We start from the raw sequence: 14,886 nt of genomic DNA, 5'->3' as shown, positions 1-14,886 counted from the left end.
GGTCCTTTTATTTGGAGGAAGCTCAAATGTATTCTCTCCGGGATGAAAACTGCAATATTGCATGCATATTAATGTGTTTAGGCTTTTTTCTGCAGTTTTCTGCAGATGGGCCCGGGTTTTTGCCTCGCTCTGGACTGATCTTATCCAGTCTGTTTTGGCTTCCCCACTTAATGTCTTCACCGGTGGATTCCAGTCCAGCCTTGTGATGTTGTCTGTTGCTTTGCGTAGGGTGTGTTCAATCCACCCCCACTTTCTCTTCTTCATATCCTGGCTGATGGGGTAGGCTACTAGTAGGAGGCAGGCCCTGGAGCTGAGCTCCGGTCAGCCACGGCATTAATTACCATAAGCCCTGGACATCCAATCAGCTCCAAATTGGAATCACATGTTGAGGAGCCTCTATAATACATCACTGTCACTTCTGCTCCTAAGGGGTGCCACAAATGTGAGAAGTTTAACCGCATCAGCAAAACTATTATATTAATACATGGAATGACCTGCAAACTACATTAAAATTGAACACATTGGTACCCCTGAGTCGTTTTAAAACCTTGGTGATCCATACAGATCCCCACAATATGTAAAATTTGTCTTAGCTTCTATTTGTAACCTATATGTAATTTATATGTATACCTTTTGTTTTCCTTTTCCTGATCTTCTGATGTATTGTGATGTTTTTTATATAATATTGTATTTGTGTTGTACTCCACAACACTGAAAATGAGTTTAATTACTCAGTGTAATTTTCGAGAATGAATACAACTTGAATGAATTATTTCAATCAATGACTTGGCAGAGACACCCAGCCTGGCAAATAATATACGCTCCAAGGTGCAGCTCTTTTATAGTCTCCATACTGTGATATCTACTGTACCATATCTCCTATACTATTACCTACCATATCGCCATACTATATTCATACAGTGATTCTACTATCTTCATACAGTGACACAATTTTCATACAGTGATGCTTATATCTTCATACAGTGACATACCATTTGTATAAAGTTATTCTAATATATTGATACAGTGATATCTACCATATCTTCATATTGTTATACACCGTCCACCACTCCAAATTAGATTAAGTCTTTAAGGTGCATGCATGGCTCAATAATATAATGGAAATAGCCAGCACACAATGGACAGAAGCAATGGGAGGGCATAGATCAGCAATAAACCTTTGCTGGATTTGATTAGCCTATATATAAGTGGACTTAGTGGAAGTATACATAGGTATAAGCGGTCTGTATCCTGCAATGTTGTTATTATTTTAATAAATTAATTTAATATTTGTGATTTTGACATCCAGTGTAGATTATTTTAAAGCTATAGTGCTCAAATAAAAGCAATAATATAAATTAAGTTTTCTCCAGTATGTATTGATGGATCAGATCTGGACACATGCACGTCAGCTGTTCTTTTACAGACACAGCCTATTCTCAAGCTAAGGTTACAAAACAAATTATGCAAGCTGGGGGTAGCAGTGGGCTACCAATAAGAGTATCTTATTTAAATTATTCTCATTATATATACAACAACAACTGAATAAGTAGAAATACAAAAGGCATGTCGCCAGGTCAAACGATAAGGTGCGGATGCAATACTAAACCTTTTGGTTCGTGATAAAAAATAAAATAATAAACGTTCTATTTATTTTAGACCGACGCACTATTTAACCGCAAGACCATAATAGTTCCTCTGGTGCGGATTGATTCACGTGTGTAAAGGCGCTGCTTGTCAGTCAGCCTTTGAACAGTGCGGCGGCGCTCAGCACTGGGCTTTACTGTAGCCTACTGTACCTCCTGCTACTACTCTGCTGGTGATTTAACAACATCTCATATTAGAATGAACTGCTCGTAAAGGGAGCGGAAAAAGCCATATCTTAGGGACCAAATGTTAGCTATAGCGCGCGTGGTCTAACGTTATCGTTCTTCGCTCGGGACTTGCAATGTTCCAGTCAAAGGATATCCTTTTAGCCTTGCTTCTTGTGGGCTCTACAGGTAAGAAAATCTCAGTTTATCCCTCTCTACCATCGCTGTTTTGCTGAAGGTTTATATTCGTGGATTTAAAGCACTTATTCTCTGTGTTCCGTCGCCTCCCTCCCATCCTGTCCTGTCGTGTTCAAAGGGCTGCATGCATTTATTACTAGCCTGTCCTCCTCTCGGTTCCATCCGCCTGTCCTGAGAGGAGAGCAGGTGCAGCGTTAACGTTCTCCATGCACGTCACTGGCTGCTAATTAGCTTGATGTCTAACTAACGCCAGGAAATGTGTGACAACAGCGGTTGTTGAGATAAATACTTATTGTTTATTGTATGATGATATTGCATGATAATAGACTAAACATTAACGTTTTCTTGGTCAGAATATTTGTATATTGTCAATTTCTTTGCATTAACAACGCTGCCCTGCGGCTGCTTATCAAGACCCGACGTTATACTATATAAAAATAGCTATACCACGGTTTTCACTGTAAATATGACTAGCGAAAGAACCGTTTAAATTCATTTGAGACTTAATTTTGAGATTTGTAATGTGAAATATCCGTCGGCCCGTCCGTGCAGATGGTACAGTAGACTATATGTGCTTGTTTTTATCTTTCCCTAGAGCGGAAAGGATGGGTCTGTCGCTTTGCCATTTTAAAACACGCACGCACGCACGCAGGCACACACACACAGACACACACACACACACGCGCGCGCGCGCACACGCCTGTGTCGTGAAAATAAGAAACGTGCCACGCCTCCCTTCCCCCATCCACATACGGTCCCTCAATGATATATCGAGTCAGTGTTTGATTACACATATGGTTGTTTATCTGGTCTCACTTGCACAGTGATGTAATTTCCTCATACCGGCGTAGGCCTATATGAATTGAGACGAACGGTTCCAAATAAGCGGAGTCTAGTGGGTTGACACTGTTGAGGGAAGCTCTGGGAGTTCTGCTCACTTGAAGCAGCACTGTTAATGAAGAGGGTTGTTGGCTTTGGCTGATGCTGATGCTGTTGCAGTCCAACTGACAATACCCACCATGCCCATCACTTTTATTTGAACCACTTTTTTTTTAAATACTTAAACTCTTCAAACGGACCTGAGTTTGTGAGTTGGACAGGTCTCCAAATGTCTGTATCCAATAGCTGATTTACAAGCTCACAACATGTCTTGTTTTTGTGGTGCTTTCTGTTCAGACTCCAGCTGTTATGTAAGAGCCTGTAAACATCTGCTGTTTGTCTCATGAAGTCCAGCTATTTATGGTGCCAAATGAGAAGCTTTTCAGTAAACCTAACACACCCAAACTGGGTAATTTGATATGTGGGCAACATATGGTTGACAACTAAACAAAGGCATATGGCTTTAGGCCTACGTCCTAGCTTCAGGGCAGAGCATTTTAGTCTCAAGCAGGCAAGGATAGAAGGACTACGAGACCCTTCTGTATGATGATGGGGACTGGGGACAGCAGTTTATTAATGCTCATGAGTAGAGTTAAAACAATATATTCAATAACAGAAGTATGAGTTTGTAGAAAGGCCGGGCATCATGATTAATTTGAGCTTTATCCTGGGTTGCAATAAGGTGAAAATTATATTACTACAGTTACACCTAGTCTGCCAGCATTTATTGATAACTCATATATAATCCCCCGTCAACTCATATTTTGAAGAACCAAAAACCCAGACCGGATGTTATGATCTTATGTTAGTGTGCGATCCATCATCACTTCCTGTTTACCGTCTGGGGTGCTAAAACATTATGAAGGGGGATCACAGCGTCGACTCTGGGCTGTGGAATAAACCTTGTTTTGTTTTTTTGGCTTTCGCCTTTTTATTTTATATTTTTGAGTGGTGCAACCACTCCTACAACCAGCAATGTCCGTGTGACCTATGCGCCTATGTGTATCTGAGCACCAGTATATGACTATTAGTACCAGTAGGGGGCGCTGTGCCAGAAACATAGAGAGAGATAGTGCTGCTCTGTTGCCTGCTAATGAGAGAGATAGAGAGAGAGAGAGAGGAGGAGGGGAGAGGGGAGGGGAGTTGCACCACTCAGTTCACACGGGTGTGATTTTTTTATAGAGGGACAGACAGTAGGCTGACAGGAAATGGGAAGAGAGATGGGGGGGTGACATGCAGTAAAGTCAGTCGGGATCGGGAGTTGAACCCGTGGCACACTGCCAGACCTGGACTACTGGCAAAGGTGCCTGAACCGCTGAGCCACGGTCCAGGCTCAAAGTGCTTTACAGAGCAATGGAGAAAAAAATCAAATAAAAGCAAGGCATAAAACATTGAAATAATAGCATGCAATACAGTGCGGACATGAATAACAAGGAATTTAAAAGACAAGTAAAAGCAAGAGTGTAGAAGTAGTCTTGAGTTGTGATTTAATTTTTTTTACAAAGGCTGCCTGTCGAAGGTATAGTGGGAGTTTGTTCCACGCCGTTGGTCCGTAGAAGCAAAAAGAAAAAAGGCAATCTTGGTAACATGATTAATGTGTGAATTAAAATTAAATTCTGAATCAACTAGAACTGCACTCTGTCGAGTGCCTACTTGCTTGTTGCACACAAGTGCGCAAGCAGAGCTCGCAAGTACTGTCGACTGCTACAAACTGTCAAATCTCAGCTTCTCTGTGAAAGAACGTTTGAAATATTGAATTATTAGGTTTAGCTATTTGCTACGTACCTAGTTTTTGGAGGTAAAAAAAGTAGTATTGTTAAGTATGATAAGTATGACGGCTTTCGATGGTTACGTATATGTCGATCAGTGTCGGGTGGATTAAAGGAAATGCCTCTATTTATATGTATTTGTAATTTGTAAGTTGATTAGCGGTATACTGTGGTTACTTTGCGTATGCCCCGTTTGATGCGTATGTATCGTAGCAACATATGACCATGATTTTCGATGGTGACGTAATGACGATATGTTTTAGTGTCGGGAGGATTAAAGGTAATGCCCCTATGTGTCATGTATGTAATCTGACACCACTGCAATATCAAGTAGTCATTACGTCATACACTGGCACGGCGCATACGCATCAAACGGCGGCATGGACGAAAACTATTTACTTGCACGCTCTGCTTGCGCAAGTAATAATGACCCCCAAGTTCTTTACTGTACTGTTACGTTCTACAGTCAGGTAGCCCAGTCTGCTTATTATTGATTATTTCTGCTCACTAGAACCGATTATGAGAACTTCTGTCTTATCCTTATTTAGCTTGAGAAAGTTCTCACTCATCCAGCATTTGATGCTGGACAGGCAGGTCAACAATGAGTCTAAAGCACAGGGATCATGTGGAGCTACAGAAAGATATGTAGTTGGGTATCATTCATCAGCATAGAAATGGAAGTTCACTCCGTGATTGGTAATAAGTTCTCCCAAAGGCAGTATGTACAGGGAGAGCTGGTGCCCCCTTTTGTGCCCATATAGGGAGCTGACTGATTTGTTTGCAGCCATTGTATGACACTCCATATTTGGGAGTAGCTGCATTGGGAACTCCTTATGGTTATGGGTGAGTCAGAATGACGTCAGAGGTCTGCCAGCCCTCCCATTAGCCAATTTCTGAGTGGCGCCAGCCCCTCCTATATACAGGTTTAATGTTTGTTTTTAAAACGCCATTGACAATGAAGGGAAAATTTACGTCATATTGTCCCTCATTACGTCATATTGTCTCTTTATTGTTAATGGCATTTAATGTTTGTGTTGGCACGTTTTACGTCACCATTACATCACCTAATCAACATGAGTTAGGTGACATTCATACCAGAGAGCTTTGCTGCGATTAAAACGAATCCTGCTGCGCATTTTCAGAAAGTGCACTTCGTTTGGCAGGTGTGAAGGCTCACGTTATGAGTATAATTTTATCACCATAGATTTCACTGTGTAGGCTAGTTTATGAATGGAACACATTGATAAAGGTCCCCCCTGCTGCGTTTCCAATTGCTGCGGATGACAGCTGTGTGAAGGCAAACCGCAGCAAATATGCGCATTGAGTCTACCGAAGTATTAGGTGAGAATGTGACCTTAGACTTTAATATATTAGTGCCCCTCACTTCACACGGGTGTGATTTTTCACCATTTGATGCAATTTGAATTGCATAGCCAAGTTATTGTCAAAATAGCTGGGCGAGTCTTTTTGTGTTGCCTACTGTATGTGAGGAGCAAGATCAGAATCAGATCTAGTATTTTGAATCTCAAAAAGAGATGGAAGCTTATTCAATTGTACCTATTACCTATGCATCCCAGGGTGTACATTGAGCGCACAAGTTTTAATTATAGATTTATTGCAGTTTAATTATGTTGTTGTTAGCCATGGGAGGGGTTAGCCATGGGAGGGGTGTGTGTGTGTGGGGGGGGGGGGGGGGGAGTTATTACTGTTTACACAGTGTTTTACTACTTACTATGGTCGGGGAGCACTATATTGCATTATAACAGTGATTAACACTTAGGTGGTTAATTGATACATTGATATACAAAACATAACAAATATATTAAAATAAAATGAGCGATAGCAGTCCTAATTGCAGTGTCATGCAAAAGAGTCGTGACAGTTGCTTCTAAACCTTTGATATCTTTATTCAATTTCAGTCAATCAACTCCATCACTTATTGTGCTTGCATGTTGTCTGTTATTCTTGGTACAATATGCTGCAGTTGTCATTATTATTATTATATTCTATATTCATTCCATATTCATCCTTTATTTTATTTTTTTACAAACTTTGTGCTTTTTCACACTTTTAGACCATATCCGTGGTCATGGGCATACCTAACAATGGATGCCAAAAAATGGGCAAATTCTCTTTTTTGTGTGTTTTTATATCAATAGTCCATAAAAATATATTTGTAATTACTTCCTGAAAACGAAAACGTGCTGCGTGATGACGTGTACAGATACACATCATTAAAAGCCAATACAAATGAAGCTCAGTTTGATTCCCATGCTTCATTGTCCTCCTCCTCCACAGCTGGTTTTGATTACAAACTACTGAGGCCGATTCTAAAAAAAATGTCTTCTAAATCCTAAAAGTTTCCTGAGAAACCTGTTTCTATGTCAATGGTTCTCAACCTTTTTCATGTCAAGGACTGAGGAAGAATATATATTATATTCAATGATTTGCGACACATTTTCAAGATTAAAAATAAATAGCAGATCTACAAGCTCGTAGCGCGGCACTCGGTGCAGCACTGCTATTTTTCAATAGCTAAAGTATATCATAATGCTTAAAACACCAAAAGAGGTTCCCGCCCAGAATAGGTTAATTGCAATTTGATCAACACATCCTTAATATTGGTGCTGATATCGGAAATGTGCAAACAAAACAGATTGTTGTTATTCTGGTGATTTAATTACCCACACAAAACGAACAAACAACATTTCAGCTCATGCAGGGTTTCATCATGTCTTCATCAGGGAAATTAAATCACATGAGTAGCACAACTGTATATCATGTGTGGAAAGCTGTTTTATTCTGACGATTTCAATATTGATCACATAATGGCAAATTGATCTGCATTCCTTATTCTCATGGTCTGTGCATTATTGATTGATTGTTCATTGTGATTATGTAAACAGCGCAATATTTGTTATAGATATTAGTTGTTGATTTATCTTTACCGGATTACGAAATCAGTAATACTATTGCCTTTTCAGGAGCCATAATAGGTCCCATATGTGTTCATTATAAATATAAAAGAGTAACCAGTACCGGTTGACAGCTCTTCACGTTTTGGCCTGTAACCATAATATTTGGGGAACATTTGTAACTTTACATTTTAATGAGTTACAGTAAATTATTTCACTCAATAGCCCATGTACCGTACATGGGCTATGCCTATGATGTACCTAAAGCCTGTCACGTCCAGAAAAATAGCACTGGGTGCAACTTCGTGGCAGTGAAATAAATCCAATCTAATCTTCTGAGGACCTTTTTTGTTTTGCACTGACAGATTTGTCTGAATCCCAGGCTAATGTAACTACACGTCTGGTCATGAACGAGGTCCATGAATCATACTGATGTTTTTCTTGTGCAGTTATTCCTCCAACGCCACATTAGACAAATACTGTAAAACCTAATGACACAAATAAAACACAGTTTCAATGCACAATTCAAAAAAATATAACAAATACATACCGTCTGTCTCTTTCAACTATTTTAGAACTCTAGAACTTTCTGGCACATATACCGGTACACTTTCATATTAAACCCACTGTAAAGGTAGTTCAGTATTTCCATATTTTCACAGCGATGAAAATGTAAGTACATCAGGCTTACTGTAAGCACATTGAGCAAGTAAAACGAGTGCATTACAGGCTTTTAATTATACATGCATCTTAACCCAGGTGGAAACAACATTCACAGTCACACCATTGATGATCTAGTACAGGGGTTCCCAAACTGCTGCATGCAGTGAACCCCCTGTGGTGCGCAAGCACCCTCTAGGTGTACAATATAAACATTTTACATAACAATCACTTTGCATCATTTATCTTACAAAAGGTTTACACAAAACACAATGCCGTGAATGATTTACTGTGTTGCGCCCTTTTAACTAGCTGTAGTTAGGTACGCTTGTCTCTCATTACTCTCTCTCTAATACTAACTGTAGAGAACAGCAATTAACAGAACTTACATTATGTCTCGTAATAGTCTAATGTATACACTAATGTATTCGTCTACCAGCTGTATAATAATAAGGATGTAACGTTATACCTTTCGTTGTATTCTCTCTCTCAGTGCGTAGAGAACAACAATAAACAGTTACGTCTCGTTCAATTTCAATTCAATACATTTTTATTAAAGTGTCAAATCAAAACAAGTTGTCTCAAGACCTGACAGAGATCCTGTCGGAATATCCTGACTGATATACTTTGTATTCGCCTCTTATACCAGCTGTACATTACAATAATAAGGACGTTATACCTTTCAGATATAGAGAATAATAAACCGGAGGTAACTAACCCACCCCTCTCTTTACTTGTGAATGAAAACATTCGGGGTGAACAGACTAGTACTGATAAGCCATTATTTTATAAATAACCCAAATGTACCATGTAAACTTAAAAAAATCACTCCCGTGTGAAGTGAGAGGCGATAATATATCAGGAGGCAGAGCAAGTTGTCCAATAATCTGTGGGTCGGCAGTTCGATTCCGGCTCCTCCTGTCCACATGTCGAAGTGTCCTTCGTCCAAGACACTGAACCCCACATTGCCACCATTGGTGTGTGAATGTGGAAAGTGAGGACGCTGGCGTTGATTGTTTGCCACTTCAATGTATGAATGACTGGACCATTGTAAAGCGTTTTGAGTAGGCATGTGACGTAGTGCATAGAAAAGCGCTATAAAAATGCAATCCATTAATATTATTATTGTACAGGGTGTAAACTACTAAAAACACTTAAAACAGTGATGATATGGTGAATTGGTGATACAGTATCAGCTTGCTGCTACAAATGATACACATCAGCCCCAAACAAAACAGTAAGTTAAGTATTGTATTGTAGTGTCCAGGATGTACACTACTAAAAACATTGGCCACCAGAGGATGTAAACTACTAAAAACATTGGCCACCAAATGTAATCATGTTATAATTAGTTATATAGAAGTATTTTCCTGTTTTCCTTTAATTATTTGTTTTTAAATCTTGCTAGAATTGCATAGTGAACAGTGGGATGCGTTCACTGTGATTACATTGCAGCGGTTATGATGGCGATGCAGATGGGCTACAGTAAAATAACAGCTGGCAGCTACAGTGTGCATGTGGTGTACTTTTATTTTTTATAAATAGTATTTTTATTGGTTTAATATGTTTAAACTGCCAGTGAAACTCTCATATGAAGTTTCTCTGTAACATCAATGATGTATGCATACAGAGTGTGCAATGGTTTTCTAGGGAGGACAAACCTAGCCAGGACTGCCTGACGTCTTTCCTTTTTGATGAGGGAGTGGATTAGACAGATCCAGGCCTCATAGAGTTGAGAGGAACTACATCCCCTTTGGGGGCTAAAAACATGACATCACACAAACACCCTCTCAGGCACTGTCAGAAGGGCACATAGAAATGCTTCCTTCCTTGAGGGTGAGCTTACAGAAGTGTCAGTGACTGTGGATTTACAGGAGCCATGGATTAATCATTGAATAACTTCTGTAGAGGTTTAGGTCCTAACCTAAACCTCTTCCCGGTTCCGGCGAGCCACCCCGCGTCCGAAATGGTTGAGAAATGACAGAGTTACGGTGTGGGGGTCCCCAAGGGGTCCCTCTACTGTACTGTACTGTCACTGTACTATACTGTCACACCCGAAATCATCATATATACAGTTTGTGTGTTAGTGTGTGTGTGTGTGTGTGTGTGTGTGTGTGTGTGTGTGTGTGTGTGTGTGTGTGTGTGTTAAGCTGCGCAACAGTGACATTTGGTGGTGAAAACCAAACAAACGCTATTTTCGTGCTCGGACACCACTTTTTGGTGAATTATTTGGTGTATGTAGAAATGTGTGGGCCTAGTTTGCAAGGCTTATAGACCCCTGGCAGACTCTGGTCAACTAACTATATTGCATTAATTAATGAGAATTTAAAGAGTGATACATTACAAGCCACTGTTAGTGGGATTTTTTGGCAGAGCAGACAGATCACTATCAAAAGAAAAAGGCTTATGAGTTATGACGTGGGCTGTTTTTTTATCAGCTGACCAATCATGAGTCATCACCGTATGCAGCTTGCTAGTCCTAGCTGATGGTTGCTCTATCATGGATATACAGTATTGCTCTCTCTCTCTAGACCAGGGGTCGGCAACCCAAGATGTTGAAAGAGCCATTAAACATAACATTTAATGCGGGAGGCATTAAGAGGAGGCATAGTCTAGTGTCTAGACTATGCCTCCTCTTAATGCCTCCCGCCTAAAATACCAGCCAAAGACACTGCCATTTCTCTATTCTTGTTATTTGACATGGCCATTATATGATATCATATGATATCATATAATGGCCTTGTATTTTCCATATGGAAAATACAAGGCTAAAATACCAGCAAATGCAAAGCCGCTAATCCAAGCTGAAGCTGTTATGTAAACAAAAGGCATGCCACGTGATCTTTACTTCTTTCTTTTTTAATTTAAATTTTCAGCAGAAAAAAAACCTCTTGGCAGCAGTTTTTGTTCATAAAAGGCAGATAGAGTGAACATAGATAGAACCTAATATACTGTATTAGACAGGGTATGGTATGTTTGCGAACAATTGATCTTTGGTAAAACCTTTGTCATAGTTCTTGTTATCAACCGCCCTTTATAATGAAGAGTATCTCAGTCTGTGCATCAGTGTGGTCACTTCACTTGCACTTGTTGGCATAATTACCGGTAATGCATTCCATTTTCTAACCTGGATGGTTGTGATAAGGTGAGCGTATCCCCTCTGCCCTCCCATTGGCATCTGTTGTTTTATTTAAAAGGGTTGTGGGAGGGGGCATCTGGAGTCATCTGATCCCGGCTAGACCCTGACAACCTCCTCTGTAGCCCATGTGGCCTTTGCAAGAGGACAGCTCACAATGGACAGCTCACAATGATGACACTATCCACAACTGAGAGAACCTTGTGTCCCACAGCGACAAGAAGCAGGGGATGTCTGTTCAACTCAAGTTGTTGAGTTGAGAGAGACAGAACCAATCTCTGATGTAAGACGATGAGTGCATGTCTCATCTTACCAGAAATAAAGAAATGGGCTATTCACTAGGCTGCTGAGCACAATGCATTTTTTATATGTCGTAAAGGAGCACTGTGCTCTTCTTTATTCCTCACGCATCCATGCACAATATGGCACATTCATTATTGAAACCCTATAGAATAAATAACTTGGCACAGAGCAGGGAGAGTATGGGATTATTCTGCCTAAGGCATTCTCTTTATGCAGTCGCCTCTGTGTCTTTTGCCTTCTCTGACATTATATTATACAGGCTTAGTCATTCCCTGTCATTGTGGGGGTCAGGCAGTATGCACTGTCATGCTAAGCAATATGAATGTGTTATTATCTACTCAGTCCTACTGTATGGCTGTCTTGTTAGCATTAATAATTAGACTAGTTGAGTCCATTCCAGGCAACAATTAGGATGTGCGGCCATTATAAGGTACTGTACAGTGGATCGTATGCCAATTAGGCTCGATCTGTCTTAAAGTGTTGTGCCTTACAAAGAAATACATGCATCCTGGGTTTTGAGTAGGAGACTAACTATCCTTGTTTTCTTTAATGAGATGATTGTGAGTTTATTATCTTTAGTCATCCCCTCAGTTGCTCCATTAAGTGATACGTTACGAATGAATAGACACACATTAAAACCTTACATTATTGCTGCAGGTGTTCATAAACTACGTACTAAAATGGCATTTCAATCAATCAATCACTGCCCCCCCCCTCCAACACACACACACACACACACACACACACACACACACACACACACACACACACATATATATATATATATATATATATATATATATATATATATATATATATATATACAGAGAGAGAGAGCTGTCAAACGATTACAAATTTTAATAAGATTATTCACAGCTTAAACATTTATTAATCATGATTAATCACCATTTGAACTATGTCCAAAATATGCCATATTTTTCTGTATATTGTTGTGGGAATGGAAAGATTATTTGAGAACCTTTTTCCTTTTAGTATGAGCTATGTGTTCCTTGTGTTCTGTGGCTCCCCATGCCTCCCTGAAAGGTCTTCACCCAGTGCGACTCATTGGTCTTCTCTGCCTGGAAGCCCTCTCGCTCTCTTCGCCAAGTGAAGCCGGATGTGTCATGAACCCCTATCGTGCCGGCTTTGCATAGACTCCACAAGGCACAAGGGCTGATGACAGGCCATCTGAGGCTAAACGAAACGATCTCTCAAACAGTCATAGTGCTGAGAGCAAGGGATGTGCTTTTGTCCATGGCCAGCAGAGTTGGTTACAGCCTAAATGTTTTTCAAACTGCTCGGAAATTGGAACGGAACACGGAGAGTTCTTTCCAACTTGCTTGCTACCAAGCAATTTCAGTTTAGAGTTTAGTGATAAACTGGAGGTTTGGGAAACAAGTAATTAAACTCTCAGTGTTTGTTGGAGACCCCGGGGCAGACAAAGGCGCAGTTGGAGGAAACACATTGACTCACTGGCCTTGGAACGTCTCGGGATCCCCCAGGAGGAAGTCACTAATGTTGCCCTGAAGAGGGAAGTCTGGAGCTGTTGCCCCCGCGACCCGACTACGGATAAGCGGTTGAAGATGGATAGATGGATGGAACTTAAGTTGGAACATATTTTCATATATTTCAGGAAGCCTGCATTTAAATTAATTATTTCAAGAGTTCCGGCTGCTTTCGCTATGAAAGGGAGGTGTGCTTTGATATTTTGGTGTGCTTTGGGCACAAAAAGTTTGAAAACCTCAGAAATAGAGCATACAAAACTACAAATACAAAATGTCATTCTCTCCCTTTCTCTTGCTCACACACACACACACACACACACACACACACACACACACACACACACACTGACAACACTGCAGTCTGCTCTTGATAGTTCTATCTATCTATCTATCTATCTATCGATCGATCGATCTATCTGTCTTTGGTCCATTATTTCTCCACTTTAATAATACCAATTGTTATTGGTATTTTATATCATTTTAATCGTTGATTAGTCATCTTTACAACGAGGTATAGCTTGTAAGGATCGGGTGTTCGTGGAATGAGCAACACAGCTAAACGTAGTATGGGTAACGCCTCCAAAGAATTTGCCAAAATGGCAAGTGGTTGGTATTCAATTCAGTTGCTTAGTTGATTGGATGATTGCACTGTCTCTCACACAGTAATAAGGAACAAAACAACACATAAGCCTATTGGCTGTTTTTTTTTTTTTTAAGTGTTTTTTTCTAGCTGTATTAGAATGTGAGAAAGCCCCACCCCCTAATCCTTCTTACTAGTAGTCAGAGGCCAATCAGGCGGGTGGCGGGTCTATCGGTGCTGCGAATGACCATAAAAAGGTAGATGCCTCCTTCGGTTGGTACATAAGGTACCTTATGTACCAACTCTACCTTTATATGTCTATGGTTCGGTAGGCCAATCAGAGCCATGTTTGTTTGCTCATGCACTCTGATGCCAATAAAGCTCCTTTGGATTGAATTGATAAGTCCCAGAAAAGACGCGCTGTGATTGGCCAGTAGTCACTTGAGTGGCAGCGACTCGGCTTGCCTTCCACATGGCCTTCTGCACTTCCACTTGACTTCCGCCTTTGTTGGAGACACATCGCTCCAACGAACTGCAGCGGTCAATGAGGCATCTATTCTTTTTTATATGTATGCGAATAATGCCTACACTATTGCTGTGTAATGGTACAACTCTTATTGTTGTAATGAGTTTGGCACCCCCCAGTGTTCCTGTGTAATGGTACAGTCCATGACACAACTTCCCCTTTAGACAGGAAGTAAAATACAAAAAATAACAAACAAACAGAGAGCTAGATCCTAGTCTAGTCATCCATTTAAAGCTTATGCTCCCATTTCTGTTGTTGTGCCCAGTGCCTGTAAGTGTGACTTTATTGACTATTAACTCTTTAGACTGTCTGTGAAAGTGATTTGGGATACTGTTCAAATGCTAACATTTTACACAACCTTATACTTATTAAGTTGTTGAACTTTGTATTAGTGCTGTGATTATGTACTGTAGCTGTTTTTTCAGTTCTTTATAGATTATTGTTGTATGGGATTTGGTACAATTATGCTTGTGAAATGAATACAGTATTTACCTCATTCTTACAGTTGCCATACACAGTTTACACTAAGCTCTATTACTTTATACAAGCAACAATACTATCATTTTGTTTTGTATGTTGTCTATAGGTGAAACTGAGAGACGAA

General features: G+C 40.1%; 1 protein-coding gene across 4 annotated transcripts in view; it reads left to right on the top strand.

Moving 5' to 3' along the window:
- Nucleotides 1–1,779: 1,779 nt before the first annotated feature.
- Nucleotides 1,780–14,886, top strand: part of ncam1b (neural cell adhesion molecule 1b) — an 88,414-nt gene continuing 75,307 nt past the window's right edge. For all 4 annotated transcript variants that reach the window (XM_080771791.1, XM_080771790.1, XM_080771792.1 and 1 more), the window contains exon 1: nucleotides 1,780–2,000. In XM_080771791.1, the coding sequence (XP_080627917.1) occupies nucleotides 1,949–2,000 (52 nt within the window). In that variant the 5' untranslated portion in view covers nucleotides 1,780–1,948. The remainder of the gene's footprint in view (nucleotides 2,001–14,886) is intronic.

The sequence above is a fragment of the Protomyctophum bolini genome (assembly GCF_963924005.1).
Source record: "Protomyctophum bolini genome assembly, chromosome: 9".
NCBI classification, from domain to species: Eukaryota; Metazoa; Chordata; class Actinopteri; order Myctophiformes; family Myctophidae; genus Protomyctophum; species Protomyctophum bolini.
The sequence above is the reverse complement of the archived record's forward strand: the minus strand, read 5'-3'. Positions and strand labels throughout refer to the sequence as shown.